Below are 27,149 nucleotides of genomic sequence, written 5' to 3'. Positions count from 1 at the left end.
AAATCATGAAAAAAAAAAATAACACATTTTGCTACTATGCGACTGTAAAACCTTTAATCAACATGTTCCATGTCATTGTGTATCTCTTATATACCTGGTAAGCTTGCCAGTAAAATTGTTGGCTGCCAACTTCCTACAAGAGTTTCCACCTTTTTCTCTATGCCTGAAGAAGAAGCAGGTGACTTCCACATCTACCATGTTACAACCGAGGCTGCTGGCATTCCAGGGGTCGCTTCTCCTCACCTATATAATCTGTCATGCACAATGAGACACCAAAAGAAAGTAGTTGTGTGGCCACAGAGGAAAAAAAAACCCAGAAAAGAAAACTTATTTTGGCCAAACCAGAGGGAATAGTGTCGTAATAGTAGTTCTAACCGAGAGCTCAAACAAGTTTTTCAAGCATTAACCTCCCTAGCGGTCTGATATGTCCATATTTCTGTGCTCAAAGCGGTACATTTTTTTGCATGGAAATACAGTTGCAAGAAAAAGTATGTGAACCCCTTGGGATTATGTGGAGTTTTGCATGAATTGGGCATAAAATGTGCTCTGAACGTCATCTAAGTCACAACAATAGAAGAACACAGTCTGCTGAACATAATACTACACAAATATTAGATGTTGCCATGGTTTAATTGCACATAACATGTAAACATTCACAGTGCAGGGAGAAAAAGGATGTGAACCTTTGGACTTAATAACTGGTTGACTCTCCTTTGGCAGCAATAACCTCAACCAAACATTTCCTGTAGTTGCAGATCAGACCTGCACAATGATCTGGAGTAATTTTGGACCACTCCTCTTCACAAAACTGTTTCAGTGTAGCAATATTCTTGGGATGTCTGGTGTGAATCGCTCTTTTAAGGTCATGCCACAGCATTTCAATCGGGTTGAGGTCAGGACTCTGACTAGGCCACTCCAGAAGGCGTATTCTGTGCTGTTGCAGCCATTGTTTTGTTGAATTACTTGTATGCTTTGGGTCGTTGTCCTGTTGCATCACCCATCCTCTGCGGAGCTTCAGTTGGCGGACAGATGCTCGTACGTTTTCCTGCAAAATGTCTCGATAAACTCTGGAATTCATTTTCCCATCAATGACAACAATCCGTCCAGGCCCTGAGGCAACAAAGCAACCCCAAACCATGATGCTCCCTCCGCCATGTTTTACAGTGAGGATGAGGTTTTGATGTTGGTGTGCTGTGCCTTTTTTTCTCCACACATAGTGTTGTGTGTTCTTCCCAAACAACTCAATCTTGGTTTCATCTGTCCACAGTATATTTTGCCAGTAGTGCTGTGGAACATCCAGCTGCTCTTGTGCAAACTTCAAACGTGCTGCAATATTCTTTTTGGACAGCAATGGCTTCCTCCGTGGTGTCCTCCCATGTACTCCATTCTTGTTTAATGTTTTCCTTATTGTAGATGTGTCAACAAAAATGTTAGCATGTGCCAGAGATTTCTGTAGGTCTTTAGCTGACACTCTGGGATTCTTCTTTATCTCATGCAGCATTCTGCGCTGTGCTCTTGCAGTCATTTTTACAGGACGACGACGCCTAGGGAGAGTAGCAACAGTGCTAAACTTTCTCCATTTGTAAATAGTCTGTCTTACCATGGACACATGAACATCAAGGCTTTTGGAGATACTTTTGTAACCCTTTCTAGCTTCATGCAAGTCATCAATTCTTGATCGTAGGTCTTCTGAGAGCTCTTTTCTGCAAGGCATGGTTCACATCAGACAGTGCTTATTGAAACCAGTAAACCCAAAACAGGTGTGTGTTTTTTAAAGGCAGGACAGCTGTCAGCAACACATCCAATATCATCACACTGATTGGAGTCAAGGTTGGCTCACTCCTGTCTCCAATTAGCTCTGGGAGAAGTCTTTAAGCTAGGGCCTCACATACTTTTTCCTCCCTGCACTGTGAATGTTTACATGTTATGTGCAATTAAACCATGGCAACATCTAATGATTGTGTAGTATTATGTTCAGCAGACTGTGTTCTTCTATTGTTGTGGCTTAGATGACGTTCAGAGCACATTTTATGCCCAATTCATGCAAAACTCCACGTAATCCCAAAGGGTTCACATACTTTTTCTTGCAACTGTATGTATTTTTTTTTATTGTAGGCCTGTAATTTTTAGGAATAACTCACTGAAATCTGTCCGAACAAGAGTCTAGTAAACATCCCGGGTATGTTACAATTTGAAACACGAAATCATAAATTATAATTTAATAAATAATCGTAAAAAATAATAATATAATAATAATAAATTTAATTCAATATTATAATCAAACCAAAAACACTGAAATTTGAAATAGAGCGCCAAGTTCGCACATCATTGAGCAAAGTCGCAAAATTGTTTTCAGTGTCTGATGACGAATTTCGCCACGAATCATTATCACTCAATTCTGCTAGTAGTTCTGATTTACTATTGCTGTTCTCTAGCTGGTCTAAAACCGATTTTGACCTAAAGGGATGCTTTTTGGACACCATGAACATTTCTCAGTTTCCAGGCAGAAAGAAAAGTAAAAATGCAGGCAGGGCACAGGACAAAGCACTCGGGACAAAATGTATGTGAAATGGTTTGATACAGTAATGTTTTACTATGTGATTTTAGTGCATTTAGTGAATGTCACTTTTTGTCATTTTCAAATTTCCAGCCGTTCCATCCCCCGTACGTCCCGACGTTCGCAGGAGACGGAACCCAGATGACAGATGCCGACATCCGCCGGAGGACATTGCCGGGACACTGCAGGAGGGACATCTCGGGAGCACAGGACAAGGTAAGAGAAGAACAGATCCTGGAGCAGCGCTGCATGCTAAGCCCGAGTGTAGCTCGGGGTTACCGCTTGTGGTACTGAATCTATACCCCGAGCTACACTCGGGAATACTGCCAGAGAGGTTAAAATGTACAGTCGTGTTCTTTAATCATGATAACTGTTTATAGGATTTTGTGCATAAAGCATCATTCTGCACATTTTATATTCATATTTAGTCTGACTGTAGGTTTGCTAGTTCTCACCGTTCCCTACACTCCAAAACCTTTAGATCTATCGCTATTTTTATCACCTTGAATTATAGGGCTGAGGTTCCTTGTAGTGACAATTATTGGTGGGTGCCCCTTCCATTCAAATAGCTGCTCATTCAGCCTATAAGTGATACACTATTTTTTATACAATATGTAACGATCTTATTTGTCATTATATAAATCAATGCCATACGGTCAATCCGTCAATGCACCCCCCCCCCTCCCACCTGGAACATATAGTCCCTTTTCCCCTTATTTTACTGGCATTTTACACCGGACTCTTGTTTCTGGAGTGTGCCTCTATAAACACAAAATACTATTAAAAAAAAAAAAGAAGAATATCAGTGTAATTACAAATGAATGGTACGAACAATTTACTAATAACTTTCCATGACAACATTCAACAACTTTCATTTAAGCATAATATACATCACATAACAATTACATATGCTACCAGAAGTGTTTTTTTTTTTTTTTTAAATATTTTTAGCATTTCAAGTAGTTGGTATACCAAGGCTGTTTACGTATGTCTTCAACTGTCAAGTATGAATAGATTGATAAAGTTACATTCCCTGATTCCACAAAGCCTTCCGGCTTTAGAAGATTTAATAATGAGGTTAAACTGTAGAAAATACATTAACCTACAGTAACATTTATGAAGTTTTTTTTTTATGCCAAACGCATTACAAAACGTGCTATCAAAGTCACATGCACTTAAAAGTTAAAAAAGTAAATCACAAGCAGTCGTATACAGTGCCACTGTCTGTCCTAGCTGAAAAAAGAACCTGCACTAACAGAAATGATAAACTACTGGGCTTACATATAAAAACTGGAGCAAAAAGAAAAGGAGCTGGTGTGGCAACCAATCAGATTCCAGCTACCTTTATTCTTTTCCTATTTTTTTATATTAGCCCCTTAATAAACTTCGATCTGTATTCAGTTTTCTTCTTCCTTTCTCAGCCAGTCTGCTAATATTAATCATCAGACCTGGTTACAGGAGTAGGGTCAATGTACAACAGTCTGTGTAACGTTCCTGTTCATGCTTTGCACGGAGTGAAGTAGTGAATTGTATGCCAGGTACTGAATCATTCAAGTGGCAGCAGATTCCTCTTTCTTATGGAAAGTAGAATGCTTTTGTAAGCATGGACACAACACACGGGATTTGCTTCTTTGCATGAAAGTCCATTTGAGTTGAACAGGATTCAAATTCCAAGGCCACCATGTGATTCACGCATGTGAGAATCTGGATAAGTTCAAGCTGGCGGTGGTGCAATTTCAGCATTTCACAAAGAGACTGGATAAACCAGGAGCCATTTACTGTGTTTCTCCAAGAATAGTACCCTAGAAAGAAGAATAAACGGGTTATACCCAGATTTTGACGAATTCATAATCCAAATAATATATCTTACAAAAATGATGTGCTTACTTAACATTATCCAGGCAATATATAGTGGAATTAAAAAAAAGAGATGTAGACACCCTTTAGAATTTTGTTGTGAAGCACTCTGTCCTCACTGCATGGTCGGCCCCTTGGTAGCTAGGATGCTGTCATCTGTGCAAATGACAGCATCATAGCAACGGATATCCTATCCTTGGACCCATTCAGCTGCCAGTCAGCAGATTCCTAGGCCGACAGCTAAAAGTAAACAAACAGGTGGGGATGCTGGGGGGTTACGGCATCAGATGGGCAGGAAACATAAGGGTGTGCAAGGCTGTAGGCTATGTATGTGCTGGACATAGAGCGGGATGTGTGTAATGAGCTGAGAAGAGCAGGGTGCTGATTGTACACTGGTTCCGGGCATTTGTACAGCCCAGACACTGCTCTGACATTGCTGCCAGTGAAGGATCAGTCTCATTACAGGGTGCTGAAAGCAGTAGCAGCAGATGAGGAGAGTGCAGTTCTCTGTGTGGTAACACTATGTGTATGTAGGGCGCTGCTGATGACATTGTCCGGATATGACCCCTGCCATATTTGGGTAATGACGGCAGCAAGCAAAATCACCCTTTATTTACTTTCAGCTGTCAGCAAGGGAGTCTCTCAGCCTGCAGCTGATTGGGGCTGGGGATAAGTCATTGGCTGCTAGGAAGTCAGTGGCCACCAGCGTCCTAGCAATGATGATCTCAGTGTATGAAGTAGTCAAATCAATGTTCCCAGCACATACAGTCAGGTCCATAAATATTGGGACATTGACACAATTCTAACATTTTTGGCTCTATACACCACCACAATGGATTTGAAATGAAATGAACAAGATGTGCTTTAACTGCAGACTGTCAGCTTTAATTTGAGGGCATTTACATCCAAATCAGGTGAATGGTGTAGGAATTACAACAGTTTGCATATGTGCCTCCCACTTGTCAAGGGACCAAAAGTAATGGGACAGAATAATAATCATAAATCAAACTTTCACGTTTTAATACTTGGTTGCAAATCCTTTGCAGTCAATTACAGCCTGAAGTCTGGAACGCATAGACATCACCAGACGCTGGGTTTCATCCCTGGTGATGCTCTGCCAGGCCTCTACTTCAGCTGTCTTCCGTTCCTGCTTGTTCTTGGGGCATTTTCCCTTCAGTTTTGTCTTCAGCAAGTGAAATGCATGCTCAATCGAATTCAGGTCAGGTGATTGACTTGGCCATTGCATAACATTCCACTTCTTTCCCTTAAACTCTTTGGTTGCTTTTGCAGTATGCTTTGGGTCATTGTCCATCTGCACTGTGAAGCGGCGTCCAATGAGTTGTGAAGCATTTGGCTGAATATGAGCAGATAATATTGCCCGAAACACTTCAGAATTCATCCTGCTGCTTTTGTCAGCAGTCACATCATCAATAAATACAAGAGAACCAGTTCCATTGGCAGCCATACATGCCCACGCCATGACACTACCACCACCATGCTTCACTGATGAGGTGGTATGCTTAGGATCATGAGCAGTTCCTTTCCTTCTCCATACTCTTCTCTTCCCATCACTCTGGTACAAGTTGATCTTGGTCTCGTCTGTCCATAGGATGTTGTTCCAGAACTGTGAAGGCTTTTTTAGATGTCGTTTGGTAAACTCTAATCTGGCCTTCCTGTTTTTGAGGCTCATCAATGGTTTACATCTTGTGGTGAACCCTCTGTATTCACTCTGGTGAAGTCTTCTCTTGATTGTTGACTTTGACACACATACACCTACCTCCTGGAGAGTGTTCTTGATCTGGCCAACTGTTGTGAAGGGTGTTTTCTTCACCAGGGAAAGAATTCTTCGGTCATCCACCACAGTTGTTTTCCGTGGTCTTCCGGGTCTTTTGGTGTTGCTGAGCTCACTGGTGCGTTCCTTCTTTTTAAGAATGTTCCAAACAGTTGTTTTGGCCACGTCTAATGTTTTTGCTATCTCTCTGATGGGTTTGTTTTGTTTTTTCAGCCTAATGATGGCTTGCTTCACTGATAGTGACAGCTCTTTGGATCTCATCTTGAGAGTTGACAGCAACAGATTCCAAATGCAAATAGCACACTTGAAATGAACTCTGGACCTTTTATCTGCTCATTGTAATTGGGATAATGAGGGAATAACACACACCTGGCCATAGAACAGCTGAGAAGCCAATTGTCCCATTACTTTTGGTCCCTTAACAAGTGGGAGGCACATATGCAAACTGTTGTAATTCCTACACCGTTCACCTGATTTGGATGTAAATACCCTCAAATTAAAGCTGACAGTCTGCAGTTAAAGCACATCTTGTTCGTTTCATTTCAAATCCATTGTGGTGGTGTATAAGCCAAAAATGTTAGAATTGTGTCTATGTCCCAATATTTATAGACCTGACTGTAAGTCCAGTTTGAGGCACTGGCATCACTCTGTGTGCCCAGTCAGAGTTATTCTTAATTACTGCTAGTTTGTTCATCTGCAAACTGGTGGTAATTCTTTCTGAATTTGTTGCAGTCAAAGTGACAAGGTCTAAAAGTTGCAGTAACAAAAATTATCTGAATCTGTTGCACATGTCGGTACTGGAACTGAAACTGAAGTTTTCATTAAAGCGGTATTAAACCCAAAACCAAAAATGTAATATATTGCAGCTTACAATCTTTAGATTAGATGAATGGTAAGTTGCAATATATTACATTTTTGGGTTTAATACCACTTTAAGTCACTTATACTGCTTGCAATATGGAAAAAATGCATTAATATATTAATGAATACAGAACTGTATTTTTGACATTTATAACTTCCTAGAGGTCAGTTTTATGGAGGAGGATGTCCAATTTGATTCTAGAATTCACATGCATTATATAAACAGCCTCTAGAATTAGTGAAATTGTTCTAAAATCTGTCCTTGTTGCGAAGCAATAAATGCAATTGTGACCTTCCCTTTAACATGCTGTAGATTTCCTAGCATACCAGGGACTGTAGAATAGGCATATAGGAAATCTGCTTCAACTGGGATCCTATGCGTTTCTTCTTGTGATCCACCTCCACTGTCTGTCTCCACTCCTGAGTCAAGTTCTGTTCCCCTGCAAGCCTTCAGGAAAACATAAAAAAAAAAACAAAACAAAAAAAAAAACACAGCTATTATTTAGGAATTCATAATTATATAAATCTGTAAAATTCTAAATATGTAGGCTTTTAACGGTGCTCCACTTTTTTGTTAACCTCTGTATAATATGGTAATCACTCTACATGTAAGTCATAATTCCCATTTTTTGCAGCAAAGTCGTTATCTTGGTGTACAGTACAGAACCTGTATTCATAGACCATGGGTTATGTGCAGGCTACCTTCTGGTGATTTGACACTGGCATAAAAACTTGCTATGGTCTCTTCTAATACACACTCGTATAACTCCATCCACTCAGTGAGACTCGAGTTTCTACACAAGCAATAAGGAGATACCACAGAAGACAGAGGGGAGGGACCTGTGCACTGCATTGTACTCTAAGATAAGGAATGTACACATAAGTAAACATCCCCATTATCCTAATCAGAACAGGGTACAGTGCTCATATTCAGAGACCACGAGATGTCCCACAGCAATAAAATGAAGGGTGGACAACAACAAAGCAAACAAAACCACCAAGTTTAAAAAAACAAAACAAACAAAAAAACAAGGATTAATGAACTCAAATATACACAGCTTTGAAGCACCTTGCGGCGGGAGCTTGCATCAACTAAGGTTTGAACATCCACTTGGTAAAACATCAAAATTAAGTGAACAAGGGACTGGAGTGGTGGCCTTGCAAATCTGGGATACAGGTGCTTGATGCTGAAAGCCTCAAGGAAAACCAACAGACCTGGTGGAATGAGCTTCCATAGGGAAACGAAAAACCCTTTTCTTAAGGGCATAAGCCCTGGAAATACGTTGTCTGGTCCACCTGGCAATGGTGGATCGAGAGGCAAAATGTCCCCTATGAGAGAGTGCAGGTAAGAGAGAAAGTCAGATTTTCTACCAGGTAGAACCTGACAGCACTGACAACATCTCAGCAGTGTAGGGAAATTTCCTTGGCAGGGTTTAGAGCAGGACAGAGGGAAGAGAGGGCAATATCCTCATTAAAGTGTAATTCCACCAAAACCCAAGTTACAAAATCTATTCCCACCCCCATACTAAGTCTATTATATCTACCCTGTAAAAGGAAAGATGTCTAGTCTATTCTATTCCACCGTTGCTCCGATCTGGTCACACGATCAGGTCCCAGCGCTGGCTTCAGTGTAGAGAAGGAACAGTTGATAATGGCTGTTCCTTAGTAGGTCTATGGGTCGTGTCACTGCCCAGGCTCTGCGATTGTTGACATTACTCTCTCCCTTAAAGTGAAGCTGCCGTTGTCAAGATCATGTGACCTGGCTGGAGCGACTTCACAATAGGTAAGTATAGACATCTTTTCTTTTACAGGGTAGATAGAATAGGCTTAGAATGTGGGTGAGAGTAGATTTTAGCTTAGCTAGGTTTTGACTTTGACTTGTACATGACTGAATTACACTTTAAGGTAGAAAAGAAAGTTTTGATCTCAAGACTATTTTGTTCCTGTGAAATACAAGAAAAGGCTCTTTACAAGAAAGATCTGCCAGCTCAGAAACATGCTTAACGAAAGTAACAGCTACCAGGAAGGCAACCTTACATGTGAGGTCAAAGTCGAAGGATATCTCCAATCAGCTCAAAGGGGGTCTCCGAAATACAGAGAGCACCAGCTTGTGATCCCAAAGCGAAAAATTGAGAGATTTATAGGAGTAACCCCTTGAATATAAAAGTCTTGATTAAGGATTGCAAAGCAAAAGGTTTCTGGAATAGGATGGATAAGGCAGAAATCTATCCTTTAAGGGTATACAGGGCCTGACACTGGTCAAGAAAAGAATGAATGAAAGCCAAAGTAAGAGCAAAAGAGTATTCCTTGGGCCATTCTAACACATGAATATGCTTTGATCTAAACCATTCCATTGTAGCTCATGCTGTATGTTTAGGGTCGTTGTTCTGTGGAAAGTCACATGAAAACGCCAAGGTATAAACTCACATTTGAGTAGAAAACAGTCAGGCTTCTTACACCACTAACCATGGGTGTACTGGATGTACTTTAGGTGTACCAAGATGGCGCGCACCGGAAGTGCGTCACCACGCCACATCTACTTGTTACGTCACGCCCTCGTGACTTCCTCAGGATCTTGATCTTGGCGTTTTCATGTGACTTGCTAATAAATACAGTATTGCACTATGGAGGATCTCTGTTTTATCATTCTATGATCCCTACATGATTTATACGTACGAGTATACCTTGGTAACCTGTGTATGGAGGAGTGAAGGAGAGATCACTAAGGGGCTGTGGAGCTAGACCTACCTGGAGATTGTGTATATGATCCAGGGAGATCCGAAAAGGGTGTTGACCCTGGTGGGTCACAGTAGGAAGGTGAGCGGGCATGCCTGCCATTTAGGATTTGTACTCACCGCTTGCACCAGCACTGGAGCACCCGTATAAGGAAAAGTTACTGCTATATTCTCACCATCAGCATGTGGGATGGTTGAATATGGACATTGAAGTTTAGCACTTGTTTAACAGTAGATGTGGGTTAATACACTGAGCACCTGTTGGTTCTATTATATATCCCTACACAGGGATCCACTTGGTTTTATATTACACTTTGGATTGGTCCCATTGGGGGACAGGTATTATCATGCATTTAGGTCCTATATAGGACCATTTGTTGTTATTTTTTTCTGTTTTTTGCACTATTTACCACCTGATAGATCCTGTCAGATCGAACACATCAGTAGGTATTATATTACTGTGTCTAATACCATATTTGAGCATGCTTATGTGTATATATATGATATAGAAGGTCATTAATTTATTATTGTTAAAATATGATATAGCTGCTATTATACAGATACATCCATTTCCAATAGCGCAGGAGGATTTTTTACAATTTTTTGGCAGCAGATGTTTGACAAGAGAACTCCAAATATTAAAAGCAAAGTACCTGAATAAAGAATAATTTGGGTTTGCCCACCAAGGTTTTGCAACGGTCACCTCGGAAAAGGGATGTGAGCCGTTTAACAGGCATGGCGTCATCTACTCCGTATAACAAGCCGTCCTCACCATGACTCAAGAGTGCACAAACAAATGAACTTCTTTTGCTGTGGTCATCCTCAGCCGCTGCACAATACAAATATCAAGACTTAATGGCTAAAAAAAAAATATAGGGCTGATAACCAATTACTTATGCCACCAGTTTATTATATTGAAAGGTACATCAAAATCTAGAGGTCTAAGGAACGATTGGTGAAATTATTATGAGAGTTTAAATTACAGGAAGGAAGTAGTAGTGGAGTATGTTGTAATAATACTCAGAAGGTCTCTGTCCCTATCCCCGTGTGAACTACACATGGGTAGACCTTGAGATGAGATAGAAGAAGCGAGTCTTATTATTGTTATTAAGTTTACACAAAACAAGCCAACTACCCAAAATGATTAAAAATATGCCAAGTTAATGTTAATATATAATTTACACTAAGGTGACACTCCTTGCAAAGAAATAAAAAGTCTGAAGTAGGATTTGAAAATCTAGCTCTCCAGTCATAGAAGAACTAAACGTTTCAATATGGTAGCTGAATATTCACAAGTTGCCCAACACTGGAATTAAGAGTACAACATCCTATTTATGCAGAAAAAAATATCAGTCCCTGTTCTGAAATGTGTCAGAAAGTATAACATCATGATGAGTGTGGTGGACAGTACTTGCCTTTTTTCAAAAGTTCATAGATGTCAGAGCACTTCAGATCGTTGTAAACCAGGACTTTGTAACCTAAACTTTTAAATGTACCCTGTAATTTTTGGGCATCTAAATCAGTTCCATTCCGCATTCCCATTCCTTTAAAAAAGAAAAACAAATTCTAATTTAACCATATACAAAAAAGTTCTGGAAGACAGATACACAATCTGTACACACTCTTACTTGTGGATGGGTGGAAATTCTTGTTATTGACAATTACACACACCCCCATCTCTGGGTAATCGGTTCTGTATCTGAAGAGATGATTAAACTTTGATTCGATTTCCTTTGTTGTGCCACCTTTCAAATGAATTCTAGGAGAGAAAAAGTGTAATACATGAGCACACCAAAGATTCTATACAGAAAATTATAGACCATACTTATTTTGCTAGGAAGATGCTTGCTTGAAATCTATTCTAACCTTTACTATCAATAGGTTATTGTTCCTCTTATCATAAGCATAGCCACAAGCATTTAGTTGCTACTTCCCTAGGCATACATGTGTATGCTCAGCGGAGGATGGGTGAAATGGGCCTGAATGTCAGAAAAGACTCCAAATTTCTATGAGCATCTCAAGATTTACTACAGAATGATAAATCTCAATGCATTTCTGGAATACATGGTAGTGGAAAACCATATGCACAGCAGGTCTATCCTCACGTACAGAACTTATGCCTCTGCCTATGCCTTCTACAGCAAAAATTGGATTTTGTATTCACCGTAAAATCCCTTTCTTGGAGTTCAATGAAGCGCAAAGCTTAATTCATCACAGATAAGTTGACAAGTTAAATTAAAAGCACACCTAAAGGGCGGCCCTCTTGAGGTGGCCAAATCCCCAGCTGCAACACAAGAATCAGTTGGTAGCCAGCAGTATCAGGACAAAAATGCAAATACAGCCAAAAAGTGAAAAGCCAGGTGCTGTGTCCTTCAATGAACTCTGAGAAAAGGATTTTACAGGGAGTACAAAAATCCAATTTTCTCAATTGCTTATTAAAGAACACAGCTTAATTCATCACAGATGGGATGTCCAATAGTGCCAGAAAAACAGAAAAAGAGGGGCGGGCCCACAAACAAAAAACTGACCCCAGGCAGAACACAAATTGCCGCCTGCAAAACTTTACAACCAAGCTGGCCTCCCCTGATGCAGCTATGCAAACCCTATATTACTTGGAAACGTTGGGACAGCAGCAGCCGCCCCACATCCCTGGGAAAAAAAACAGAGCACCTAGTGTCCTGCTTCTGTAGATGAATGACAGGGAAAACGTATTTATTCTTTGTATAAAATCTTTATTTTACAATTAAGCATTTCTTGCAAGGATATACATGTCACTGAGTTTGTAAAGTATGCTGAGAACTGTAATATAAAATCCCAGCACTACATGCATGCTTTCTGCAGATGTGTTAGTTAAAGCCTAATGTTGCTTTCACACTGAAGTGGTGCAGTTTGACTGCACGGTGGGAGCAGCGCACTGTAACAGCGGGTTTGGTGCTGGTTTGCTGCACTATCCCAAAGAGTTCTATTGTGTCATACGGTTTTGGTGCGCTTTTAGATAGCACTCCAAAACTGACCTTCTCTGAACCCGCGAGTATGCTGGACTGCATATGGGGTTCAGGAAATCGGCACTGCATCAATGCAAAAGGGATCTACCACCAGGTTTCTTGTCATTTTAAGTAGTTTAGCTAGTCTGAACGATCGAGTTGCTAACAGATGCGCCTGCTCTGAGCGCTGTATAAACTGTATGTAGCCAAGTCTACAACACTGTGTTCCGGCAGACAGAATGGGGATTTTCCGTCTCGATCAAGGAACAAAATGGGGTTGGAGCTGAGTCCTGTTCAGCCATTCACAGGAAGCTTTGTATTTCCCAATATACTCTAGGAATCAATAACAGTGGAGTTATAGAATACTTATAATGTTCTGGGGGAATCATCCCAATAGTGTAAACGTACATATAGATGATAGACCAAAAGAACTTTGAACATGCTGCCCAGGAAATCATGCATTTTATTATTATTATTATACAGTATTTATAAAGCGCCAATAGTTCACTCAGCGCTGTACATTACAAAGGGGGACAGAACATGTGACAGAACAATACCAATACAATGCAAAACATGAGGGGATTGAGGGCCCTGCTCTTTCGAGCTTACAATCTAGAAGGGACGGGATAGTGGTACAGGAGGAGATAGCTGTGGGGGATGGAGTGGTAGCAAGAGTGGAGGAGGTCAGCAAGTTAGCAGGGGGTGGGGTAGGCTTCCCTGAAGAGATGGGTTTTCAGGGTACGCCTAAAGGAGAGGAGAGTAGGTGATAATCTGATGGGTTGGGGAAGGGAGTTCCAGAGGATGGGTGACACCCTGGAGAAGTCCTGGAGGCGGGCATGGGAGAAGGAGACCAGGGAACTAGAGAGAAGGAGGTCTTGTGAGGAGCGGAGTGTGCGTGCTGGGCGGTACTTGGATATTAGGTCAGTGATGTAGTTCGGGGCAGTATGGTGGACAGCTTTGTACGTCAGTGTTAGGATTTTAAATTTGATCCGTTGCGCAATCGGAAGCCAGTGGAGGGATTGGCAGAGGGGGGTGGCGGAAATGGAGCGGTTGGAAAGGTGAATGAGTCTGGCAGCCGTATTCAGGATCGACTGAAGCGGGGATAGCCAGCGGCGAGGCAGGCCAGTGAGGAGGGAGTTGCATAGTGCCAAAGATATAAACAAGAAATATCAATAAAACCTAATAGTTTTTTTTTACTTTACAAAGACATTAAAACATACTGGGTTAGAAAAGCTCACAATACATAATTAAAATGAAAAACTCATATAGAGCAAAGGTAGAGGATAGGCATCCTAACACAAACGTGTCATGTCAACGTGTTTCGCTGAAACCACTTCATCAGGACTTGGACGCATGATGCCAATTTTCAATGTACCATGGTTATACACCAAAGGCTCAAGATCCTACACACTAGAGGAGTGCGAAGAGTGCAAGCACAATTTCTTTGATGGTGGAAGTCTAACCACACAGGCCCACAGTTTATATAGGATATTTATAATATTTCCTCTTGATGCTATGGTTTGCGGATAAATCTTTCGTCTGGAATACAACTTTTCTAACCATTTAGGACATGAATTATGGTTCATATGTGATTAGCTGGTGGATATCTGGGTATTCATTATTAGGCCTCCCCGCTGTCTTGGTCAAGACAGTTAACCCCCTCAGACCACGTATACACATCTTGGTGGGGTTTTCACATGTAGGCAAAGCTCTTGCGTCTTGGGAGTATAATCATGGTACACTGTTGATTTGCATCATAACGGATACCCTCTACCTCTGCTTTATATGAGTTTTCTATTTTAATTATGTATCGTGAGCTGGTCTAATCCAGTACTTTTTAATATCATTGTAAAATAAAAAAATATTAAGTTTCATTGATATGTGTGTATGTCTTTGGCATTGTACATGGTCTCCTGGGCTTAGCAAAACAAAATGGAGTGTGGCTAAGCAGCACTCAGCCAGTCACAGGAAGCTTTTTATTTCATCAATGAATACAGGGCTTCTTCCGAATGGCTGAGGTGTAGATCTTGATGTCATCCGCCCATCTCTTCAACTCAGCCAATCATAGGAAGCCCTGTATTCATTGATAACATACAAAGCTTCCTGTGAATGGCTTAGTGCTGCTCAGAAAGATTCAATTTTGTTTTGGGACCAGGAGGGAAATCGGCATACTGCTGCTGGAACACAGCACTGTATACTGTATGTTGCTGATGCTACATACACTTTTTACAGCTCTGACACTGGGTACATCTGTTAATGAAGCAAATAATTTGCTTGGGCCAGCTTATTTCAAACAAACTATTTAACGCAACAAAAAACCTAGAGTTAAACTTTAAGACACTGTGCCAGTAGGTGGTACATGTGAAACAATTTACTTTTGCATTCGCTACCCAAGTAAAAAGCAATACAGAACATAGTAAATATAATTTTATAAAAAATTGTTATAAAATATATTTTCCCTCTGAAATGACAACTATCACAAAAGTGTGTGTAGTGAGAACTGTACATGGTAAAAAACATACAAAGAGATAGGATCAAGGATATATAATTTCTTTTGTTTCATATATATATGGACTGCTTGTGAAGGGTAAAACTTCATTTATACAGCCTATAGTTTTCATTCATGTAATCCTGACAGCACCTTCGTTCTAGAACAATTTTAGGACCCTTTCACACTGCTGCACTTCTGTTCTGATGGACTTACAATGGAAGGTGTCTTTTTGGTGAAAAACTGCACCAAAGATGCAGCATGCAGGACTTTTCAAAGTGCAGCGCACCTGCAGTGTAAACCATTACATAGGATTTAACCACTTCAATACAGGGCACTCTTACTCCACTTCCTGCCCATTCCAATTTTCAGCTTTTGGCGTTCTCACAGTTTGGATGACAATTGCGCGGTCATGCAAAATTATATTTTTACCATTTTTTTCACACAAATAGAGCTTACTTTTGGTGGTATTTAATCACCACTGTTTTTTTAAAATTCTTGCTAAATAAAACAAAAAAAGACCGAAAGTTTTTCTTCATTTCTGTTATAAAATTTAGCAAATAAATGTTCTTCATAAATTTATGCCAAAATGTATTCTGCTACATGTCTTTGGTGAAAATAACCCAAATCAGTGTATATTATTTAGTCTGTTGGAAAGTTATAGAGTTCACAAACTATGGTATACATCTGAAAGTCAATCAATCCTGATGTACTGACAGCACTGATCTCATTTCTTGAGGCCCCAAAATGTCAGGACAGTACAGATATTCCCCAAATTACCCCTTTTTGGAAAGTAGACAATTTGTGGCATTTAGTAAGAGACATGGCGAGTCTTATGAAGTTGTAATTTTTTTTTTAATTTTCACAATCTTTTTTTTTTTTTCACATACTGTCACCATGCAGTACAGCACCATATACTCTTAGATTGTAAGCTCCAAGGAGTAGGGCCCTCCTAACCCTCTTGTTTTGAACTGTATTGTCTCCCGTTATATTGTAAAGTGCTGAGCAAACTGTTGGCGCTATATAAATCCTCTATAATAATATAACTGGTGTGTTTTTGTTCTTTTTTTAACACTGCTATAGGCAAGCACTTCACTGATTTAAATTAATTAATTCAGTGTTTTTTGTTGTGATTAGCTGTAGTTGGCCACAGTTAATGACATGACACAGATGGGCTGTGATTGGCCCAGTCTATACATGTGATGGCTATGACCAATCGCAACTAACAACACAATTGTATACAATGGATGGCATGAAAGGACTGTTCACAACTGTCATGTGATCTGCTGTAATTGTTCACAGCGGTCACATGGTACTGGCAACGGGCCGATACACAGATCGGTCGCAGACCTTGCCGTAGCACGGCACCGAGGGCACACAAGGTCGGCGATCTGGGAGGGAATAGTTTTCATGCATTTTTTTTGCCCAGAGAAGAATGGCAAAAGCACACCAATGTGAAAGGGGCTTTGTGAGTGTCTGTTTTCAGCATTGAGCTGAGTCAGGAGATAAGGTAGTCTCTTTATTACGCATTATTTTCAACACAATTACACATTACAAAAAATGCACAGTAAAGTGTCTTAATAAACATAAGACATTTTACAACCACCAACAATTACGGTTTTGATTGTCTCCGGCTATCATAAGAATTACTATACATGCCTAGTGCATTATGAACAAAATCTATATACTCAAAACAAAAACAAATTCATATATAAAAACTCATTAAGTATAAACATTCCCTCAATCTTCTAATTATACTATTGATATCTCTGTATGTGATATCTCATTTCTCCTATAACCTTTTTGACACTTTTGACCTAAATTAAATTGTATGCTTTATTCAGACATTACTAATATTTTATTATCCCATACCTAATAACTTCTCTAACTAATTGTAGAGGAACCACCTCTGTAGTATTCAATCATTTATCCCATATTTTTATAAATTTGTCTGGGTTGCCTTTATGTTGATATGCCATATGATCTTTTTGTACGATTTTGTTTACATGGATTGAGTTGGGGGGGCTTGGATATCCATTTCTGTGCAATGAGTTTTTGTGCTATAAACATTAGGCGAATATTCGGCGTGCAAACCTGTGACGGAGACAATTCTCTATACAGCCACCTAAAATAGCCAAAAATGTAAATGTATTTTATTGGGATTTAATGTGGTAGACCAACAAAAGTGGCACATAATTGTGAAGGGGAAGGAAAATAGTAAATGTTTTTCAAAATTCCTTACAAAAAAATACCTGAAAAGTGTGGCGTGCATTTGTATTCAGCCCCCGAGTCAATACTTTGTGGAACCACCTTTGGCTGCATTACATCTGCAAGTCTTTTTGGGAATGTCTCTACCAGCTTTGCACATCTAAGGAGGGACATTTTTGCCCATTCCACTTTGCAAGATAGCTCAAGCTCTGTCAGAATGGATGAAGAGCATCTGTGAACAGCAATTTTTAAGTCTTGCCACAGATTCTCAATTGGATTTAGGTCTTTGACTGGACCATTCTAAAACATGAATATGCTTTGATCTAAACCATTCCATGTAGCTCTGGCTGTATGTTTAGAGTTGTTGTCCTGCTGGAAGGTGAACCTCCGCCCCAGTCTCAAGTCTTTTGGAGACTCTAACAGGTTTTCTTCTAAGATTGCCCTGTATTTGGCTCCATCCATCTTTCCATTAACTCTGACCAGCTTCCCTGTCCCTGCTGAAGAAAAGCATCCCCACAACATGATGCTTCCACGACCATGTTTCAAGGTGGGGATGGTGTGTTCAGGGTGATGTGCTGTGTTAGTTTTCCCTCATGCGTTTTGCTTTTAGGCCAAAAAGTTAAATTTTGGTCTCATCTGACCAGAGCACCTTCTTCCATATGTTTGCTGTGTCCCCCACATGGCTTCTCGCAAACTGCAAATGGGACTTCTTATGGCTTTCTTCTCACCACTCTTCCATAAAGGTCAGATTTGTGGAGTGCACAACTAACAGTTGTCCTGTGGACAGATTCTCCCACCTGAGCTGTGGATCTCTGCAGCTCCTCCAGAGTTATCATGAGCCTCTTGGCTGCTTCTCTGATTAATGCTCTCCTTGCCCAGCCTGTCAGTTTAGGTGGATAGCCATGTCTTGGTAGGTTTGCAGTTGTGCCATACTCTTTACATTTTCTAATGATTGATTGAAAAGTGCTCTGTGAGATGTTCAAAGCTTGGGATTTTTCTTTTACTACCTACCCTGCTTTAAACTTCTCCGCAACTCTATCCCTGACCTGTCTGATGTGTTCCTTGGCCTTCATGATGCTGTTTGTTCACTAAAGTTCTCTAACAAACCTCTGAGGGCTTCACAGAACAGCTGTATTTATACTGAGATTAAATTACACACAGGGGGACTATATTTACTAATTAGGTGACTTCTGAAGGCAATAGGTTCCATTAGATTTTAGTTAGGGGTATAAAAGTAAAGGGGCTGAATACAAATGCACACCACACTTTTAAGATATTTATTTGTAAACAAATTTGAAAACCAATTATGTGCCGCTTTGTGTTGGTTTATCACATAAAATCCCAATAAAATACATTTACATTTTTGGTTGTAACATGACAAAATGTGGAAAATTTCAAGGGGTATAAATACTTTTTCAAGGCACTGTATATGACCAATATCAACTAGCCACTGCGTTTTACATCTCATCGACATTGCTTTTGGTGTTTTCTGCAACAATGCCCTATAAACAGCTGTTATTTGACCTTTCTTAGAAGTTGCAGTTATAATCCGAGAGTTATAGGTATGGTATAGACCCATTGTGTTGATCTAGACTGTGTTTGCAATGCATGTCTAAGCTGCAAATATTGAAAGAAACATGTGGTAGGTAGGCCAAATTCCTCTTCTAAAGTGTGAAAGTCCTTCAGAAGCTGGCCATGATATAACTGCGGAATATATTCAAGGCCCTGTATTAGCCATTGATCAAATCCCTGTAATTTTAATAATTTGGGGTAATTAAAATTCTGGAATATTCAAGCATAATTAGTTAATCACAGTATGATTTGATCTTATGCCATACCCTGTCTATCATATCTAACATAGGGTATTGCCTAGCTATTTTAAATTCACCAGCTTCTAAACTATCCACCAACCCTCTCAATACACCTGCTATTTTTAATGAGTATTGAGTATTTTTAATACTCAAATCTTTTTTCCACCCTGTTAAGTGGTGAAGCTGTGCTGCTAAATAATATAGGAAAGGGTTAGGGACCCCAAGACCCCCCTCCGTCCTTGGCCTGCAGCGTTTCTAATTTAATCCTTGGGCTATGCTTTTTTACATATTAACATAAGAATCACAATCTCCAACCATTTAAAAGTAGATTATGTAAAACATACAGCAATTGCAGCACCCATATCATTTTTATAAGATTGACCCTCCCCACTACTGAAAGGGGTAGTTTGCACCAGTACGTAGTTTTCTGTTTAAACTTTGCCAGCAAGGGGTTCACATTTAAGCTAACATAATGAGATGTCTCTATGAATAGTAATCCCTAAATATATAAATGATTCAACCACCTTTATTTGGGAGGCAACTGGTGGTAAAGGATCCTGAAGCGGGTCTAGTGGTAGGATGGTAGACTTACTCCAATTTATTGAATTTACTGAAAAATTGAATATAATCCAAAGATGTTAATAAGGGAAATTGTGTGTTCTATAGATATGGTCATGTCACCCAAGAATAATAAAGCATCATCTGCAGATAAGGCCAGTTTATCTTCCATCTCACCTGTCCTGAATCCCACTATTTGACCATCTCCACGTATAGCTGCAGCTAATGGTTCCAAAGCCAAAGCAAATAATAGGGGAGATAGTGGGCATCCCTGTCAAGTGCCCCTGTTTAACTTAATCGGCGTTGAAAGGGTATTATTAATTCTAAGGCGAGCTGTAGGGAATTGATATAGCAATTTGATGTTATGTTATAAATTCGCCTCCTAAGTTAAATTTTTTAAGACACACCATAAATAGAGACACTCCACGCTATCAAATGCCTTAGTGGCATCTAAGGATAATATAGCTCTATTACCAGCATTATGAGGTGGAATTTGAATATTGAAATGTACCCTACAGATGTTCACAGCAGTTGACAAATATGCTTGATAAGTTTGGAAATAATACATATTTCTCACCTTTGCCCCAAATGTGACAGTGCAGGGTTTTGCAAAGCTGTGACACCAAAGCAAATGGTGGGACTTTATGGTGCCATGGCATTTATGTCAGACGAAACCATCTTTTCAAAATGTACTGATGGGAATCATTCCTGGCCAGAGTATGTATGAAGTTACTTTATATATGGTTTTAATTAGACTTTGATGAAACATTATGGCAGCATATACAATATTCTGCCGCCGCTGTTGTAATGCAATGAAATGAATGTATAATATGCACACTGGTCACCACTTACTGCTGATTGGATGAATACGTTCCAGCATCAGTGTTGTCGCCTCCTGCATGTATCCCATTCTGATTATCTGCCATTCTGCTTTTCTCAGTCTTCAAAGCTGTCAAAACAAACCATATTTATGTATAATTATATAATAGGTTTTAGGAGCATCATCATTCAGGCTCATTTTAAACAAATGCACATTGTAATCTAATAGCATTTAGGTAATCCAGTAGCATTTAGGTTGAACTCCAGCTGACCAAACAGCATTGTAAACGTCATAAAGGTTGTAACCCTTTCACCATGCTTTTTTTTTTTTTCTTTTTTTAATTAACATCTGCTTTGACTGGAGCTCCCCTTTAAGTCATAGCAGCAAAATTATTATTATTTATATGTTTTTATAAATGTACCCAGCTATATTTTAAAGTGCTTGGGTTTATACATAAGAGCTGGAATGTGCCATTTGGTGGATTCATAAAGATTATTACAGAAATGTTAACATGATGCCGACATATAAGGTACAACTGTAAATAAATTTAAAAAACCCACCTGAACAGCCTGGTAAATATCCAAATCAGAATACAAGATGTGTAATGTAATTGTATTGGATGTTATCTTATATGATATGCAGTCAGACCTAAGGTGTCTGTTCTAGTTGGGGGTTGCTTTCCAAGATCATCTCAAATGGCCTAAGTGTGATTAAACTGAATGATTACTTATACTGTACACTATGCTTTATATCATTCTGCATACAGTAGATAGTGTGACCAGTGTTTAATGTCAGGCAACCTAATCCTAAGAAAAGAGGTTGCAAATAGATGAGAAAAGTATTTTTGACTAATAAGAGTAAAGTAAAAGGCTACATATATGGTACATCACAATGGTAGCATTGAATAGAAACCATATTTTTGAACACAACTGCTTGCTTCATTATGTTGTATTGTTGCTGAAGGAGGAAGTAATTGAGCTTTGGTGGTTTAAGACTTTCAAAACATCACTAACACTCACACAGAACACAGATGTATCAACTGGTGGAGCCCAAAGAATTGCATTAACTGTACATACAAAGGCACCCACAGAAGTGAGTGCAGTGAGGACCTGGGGAGTGGGGGGTTAAGGTGTAAAACTGGGTATACATGTACAGGTTTGTTTGTTGTTCAACCAGCAGATTGAACAAAAAAAATTGAACAGATCCCCAAGTCAACACAATTGATGTTGATGCAGTGATCTCTCCAGCTGTGTCTGGGACTCCCTGCTAGAAAACACACATTAGCAGAACAGCGTTTTCAGCCATTGGATGCAAGCACTGATCAAATGCTAGTTTACCAGTAGGACCATTCATCAGAAGGTGGCAGTTAGACCAGCTTCTGTTGAACAGGCAGCCATACACACGTACCAATATTTAGCTGGTTCTTGCTGAACCAGGCAACGTTTGGTATGTCTGTACCACGCTTAGTTCACCTTTCCATTCTTTTTGAATAGGTGAACTAACCCATTAAGACATCTAGTCTACAAATTTTTTTCATACACAGACCCTTAAGAGTGAGACTATGCCTCAATGTCACTGGCAGAATTTACAGAGTACAAGAAACATATATTTTTTATATGGGTTACCTTAGTCCCAGACCCTATGAGTGCAAACAGCAACATTTTAAGTCAAGAGCAAAAACTGGGCTTCATTTATCCAAGTACCTGAATTAACTATGTGCCAACCGCAGATAACTGAATGATGGCTACACTGCGGCCGGCGTGTTATGGGAAGGCATCATATGACGTCCTCCCAGAACGCGCTCTCCTGCGCGCCCCGGCGATCTCCGTGATCGCTGTGTCCTACAGACACCGCTGATCACGTGATGTGGTAAAAGACCAATCACAGCGGCCTTTTACCACGTGATCAGCCGTGTCTAATGACACGATGATCACCGGGAAATGCAATTGCCTGTTCTCAGCTGCACTTTCCTCACGCTGTCAGAGCACGAAGAAAGTACTGCCGAGAACTGGCAGTTGTCAGAGCAGGGATCGGCACCGATCATCAGGGCATTGATGATCAGTGCCCTGATGACCAGTGCCCAGCAGTGCCACCCACCAGTTCCGCCAACCTGTGCCCAGCAGTGCGCCAACCTGTGCCCAGCAGTGCTGCCAGTCAGTGCCCAGCAGTGCTGCCAGTCAGTGCCCAGCAGTGATGCCAGTCAGTGCCACCTATCAGTGCCACCTATCCGTGACAACTCATTAGTGCTGCCTATCCATGCCACCTCATTAGTGCTGCCTATCAGTGCCCATCAGTGCTGCCTATCAGTGCCCATCAGTGCTGCCTATCAGTGCTGCCTATTAGTGCCCATCAGTGAAGGAGAAAAATTACCTGTTTGAAAAATTTTATAATAGAAACAAAGAAACTTTTTTTTTTTCAAATTTTTTGCTATTTTTTTGTTTATAGCGCAAACAGTAAAGTGCCCAGCAGTGATTAAATACCACCAAAAGAAAGCTCTATTTGTGAGAAAAAAATGATCAAAATTTCATATGGGTACAATCTTGCATGACCGCGCAATTGTTAATCAAATTGCAACAGCGCTGAAAGCTGAAAATTGGCCTGGTAAAGAAGGGGGTATAAGTGCCCAGTAGGCAAGTGGTTAAGAACCGTATGTAATATACTACTGCAATCAATTACATTTTCTGGGGCAATTTTCTTTTTGATTGGTGGATATGGGGCAATGCAGACAATTTTTATTTCACTGATAAAATGTGCATTTCTACTCATCATTTTGCACTCATTTGGGATTCCTGAACCAGTCAAAGTGAAAGGTACAGAAAATGGTGACATGTAGCGGTGCATTTAATTTGTTGCCTGTTCTGCAACCATTTTCTACTCATAAAAGGCCCATATACACACTGACCTTTTCCATGTTTTTAAATTAATGCAAGTCTGACTGGAGGGGGACATTAAAAAAATAGTTGTTATTACTGTTACATGTTATTTGTGAATTTGCTGAATCTTCGGAACTGGCACATTGAATCTATTCTGAATGGTCTCTTGCATGTTCCACGGGCCTGTTCTGGAGCACTAATGTAAAATGTATGTGCTCTCTGGATAGGTAGAACCCTCTCAAAATGTCATTCTACAGATGTCAGTGGAAACATAACACTTTTTTTCCCCCAAGCTGGAAGTGTTTAACTGGATACAAATGGCCACACTGATATACAGTGAAGGAAATAAGTATTTGATCCCCTGCTAATTTTGAATGTTTGCCCACTCACAAAGAAATGATCAGTCTAAAAAATTGAATGGAAGGTGTATTGTAACACTGAGACAGAACAGCAGCAAAACATTCAAAAGAAATGCATGTCTAACAAATTATGCACAAATTATGGGGATCAAATACTCATTTCCCTCATGAACATGCAAATCCGTGCATAATTTGTTAGACATGCATTTCCTTTGAATTTTTTGTCACTATTCTCTCAGTGTTACAATACACCTACCATTCGATTTTTAGACTGATCATTTCTTTGTGTGTGAGCAAATATTCAAAATCAGCAGGGGATCAAATACTTATTTCCTTCACTGTACTACAATATATATGCACAGCTGCATCCTTCCCACAGAGAGATTGTTCTTCTGCTGTTTTTACTGTACCAATAGGAGTTAAAATAATTGTAACAATGATCAGATACAATATCTTTACTAGTGGTAGATAGTAAGAATTTCCTTGTGCTTTATTATACAGAAGGACTTTTCAGCTTGTTGGCAGCTGCTTTTCTACAGAGGAAAGAGAACAATCATGTTATCCTTGTGACAAGCTTTTGCTGTTGGTCAGATTAAAGGACAGTACTAATGTGTTGATATAAATCCCTCTCCAACCACAATGACTAATGTTTATAATCACCACATGATAGTATCTCATTTCTCTATATAACAAGCACAAATTTGTATTTTACAGTTTCATACAGAACAAAAGACATAAATTGTTAGGTGAGGCATACGGGTAGCAGATTTTCCAAGACCATCAGGAAGGGCAATTTAAATCACCATGAGCTAATGTACTAAGTCAGCCAGTCCTGCCACTAGGGATGGTGAGCTCATCCAGCTATTTGTGGAAATAACAGGAATTATACTAGAGGGAATATAACTCACTTGACACCTGCACAATACCTGACTTAGTATTGTTTCTAATTTTCAAGACACTATTCCATTATTTTAAATATATTGTTTCATCCTACAAAATTAAAGCTGAACTCCAAGTATAAATTTTTGCATATGCCATAACTGTGCCAAAAACCCATACATGGAATTCACCTTGAAATATAATGGGTAGCACCTCTAAAGCCCAGCTCCAGGAATTTAAGGTTGAATATATTTTTTATTATAAGTTTTTTTTTTTTTGGTGTACAAAGGTACAAAAAATAGAACACAGAAGGAATAGTAATAACAATATGACTGTAAGAGCATAAAAGTAACAAGGTGGCTGTCGATGGGTGCAGACAGATATTTACAATGATGCACAGGATGAATCAAACAGGCATCATATAAAACAGAAGAAAATATCATGTAAACAGCACCTAACACTCCGCCGGGAGCAGGGGCGGACTGACAACTCATGGGGCCCCCGGGAAAAAGGGGATCATGGGGCCCCTGTGTCCTTGCCCAAACTCAAAAAAGCCTATGAAAAAGGTACCAGGGGCATCTCATGGGCCCCCTACTGACCCGTGCCCTCGGCAGTGCCCGAGTTTCCAAATGGTCAGTCCGCCCCTGGTCTACCTTCATTTCGTAAAGCGCTGCACAAACTGTTGGCGCTATATAAATCCTGTATAATAATAATAATTTAACAAACATATTTTACAAAATATATATATATATATATATATACTCATACAGTACACACACAGAACATAGATTAAAAACAGTGTCTCCATTGTTTTTAATCTGTGCTTTGGGTCTTTAAATATTTCTTTTTATGTAATAAAATATGTTTGTGAAATGATAGCTGCATAAATGTCAGTTATTTTTCTATTTTCTTATGTATTTTTTCTCTGTATAAATAAACAATCTACATTTCCCCCCATGCAGGTACATATTTATAGAAATGGTACTATTGCTCAGATTTCATCATCCTCTTTCACTATATTACTTGGGAAAAAAATGAAAGTTGAGCTTTCCTTCAGCATTCTGTAAAGAATAGGACTGACTATGATATCTTTCAATGGACAAAATAACCAATCACTGACCAAACACAGTACATATAATGTGGCATGGAGGCTCCTACAGGCACAGCAGTGTACCTGTACTGTACGTCGCTTCCTGTTTCTGGGTTTCGGGCGAGCACCCCCGCCCTCCTACTCCCCTGTGATTTGACACAGCGGGAGTTTATCAGTCAGGACCTGCTGATCAGCTGTGTTGAATCACAGCCCAAAGCCCTGTGATGACAAACAACACAGGGCTCCACACAGAGGGAATGATCACTTTGTTTCAATTCCCTGAAAAGCAGGGAAAATAAACAAACCGATCTGTAGTAAAAAGCAGCACATGCTGCACACAGTACACATTGGTGTCCGTTTATGACACAGAGAATAGCTGCGATTCAACAGATCTCAGCTATTCTCTGGTCATTCACAGTTTATGACACTCAGGAGATCATGTCAGTCCTTCTCTGGAGATCTGTGTTCTCCCTCCAGATTCTCCAGCCCAGAGCTGGAGAATCAGAGGGACCGAAAACTAAGCAGCGATAATTTACCTCTGCTTAGTAAACTGATCTTTTACTGTAATCTCGCGAGATTATAGTAAAATGAGCCGTTTTCCAGAGTTTGTAGACCGTTCTCCAGCGTTTGGAGACCGTTCTCCCTTCGTTCGGAGAACTGCTTCATAAACTGCATTCGCAGGAGAACTGTGTTCACTAGGGGTCATGGTGCCCCCTAGTGACCCCGGGCAGTGCCCGAGTTTCCAAATGGTCAGTCTTCCACTGGTCGGGAGAACACTTGATGAAGGTAATGGATGATCTCTATTGTTGATTGGAAAAAAAACAAACATTAGCCATATTGAGTCAGGGGGAAGGAAGAGAAAAGAAGAACACAGAAAAAAGAAAAAAAAGATAGAATAAGATAAGCCGAGTGGAAGAAGATGCGAGAAAGTACAAAAGAACATGAATATAAAAGGGCACAGGGGTTCGAGGGCACGAGTCCTACCAATCCAATTCACTCCATAATGTGTCTAGAGGAAAAACTTTAACTAGGAGACTACTTGAAGTCTATTCCGTAGGTTCTCAGAGGCAGAGTAATGTATCCATATGGACCATAAGGAATGGAACTTTACCCAAGAGTCCATTTCCGCTGCCAGCATTTCTTCCATCAACAGTTTCATTTAATATGTGTACCCAGAGGGATAGGGAAGGGCTAACTGTAGTTTTACAAAATCTAGATATTTATTTTATTTATTTCAGGTCCTTATATAGCACTGTCAATTTACGCAGCGCTTTACA

At 39.9% G+C, this 27,149-nt stretch overlaps 1 protein-coding gene across 2 annotated transcripts in view; it reads right to left on the bottom strand.

The window, feature by feature from the left end:
- Positions 1-3,377: 3,377 nt before the first annotated feature.
- The window catches only part of LOC149469192 (caspase-3-like), a 48,423-nt gene continuing 24,651 nt past the window's right edge, over positions 3,378-27,149 (bottom strand). For both annotated transcript variants that reach the window (XM_089669630.1, XM_089669629.1), the window contains exons 2-7: positions 20,704-20,800; positions 11,431-11,561; positions 11,218-11,346; positions 10,456-10,631; positions 7,395-7,515; positions 3,378-4,359 (exon numbers count right to left, since the gene is read on the bottom strand). In XM_089669630.1, coding sequence (XP_089525756.1) covers positions 4,133-4,359; positions 7,395-7,515; positions 10,456-10,631; positions 11,218-11,346; positions 11,431-11,561; positions 20,704-20,777 — 858 coding nt within the window. In that variant the 5' untranslated portion in view covers positions 20,778-20,800 and the 3' untranslated portion in view covers positions 3,378-4,132. The remainder of the gene's footprint in view (positions 4,360-7,394; positions 7,516-10,455; positions 10,632-11,217; positions 11,347-11,430; positions 11,562-20,703; positions 20,801-27,149) is intronic.

The sequence above is a fragment of the Staurois parvus genome, unplaced genomic scaffold (assembly GCF_062004578.1).
Source record: "Staurois parvus isolate SC_StPar_1 unplaced genomic scaffold, SC_StPar_1.0 ptg000080l, whole genome shotgun sequence".
Lineage (NCBI taxonomy): Eukaryota > Metazoa > Chordata > Amphibia > Anura > Ranidae > Staurois > Staurois parvus.
The sequence above is the reverse complement of the archived record's forward strand: the minus strand, read 5'-3'. Positions and strand labels throughout refer to the sequence as shown.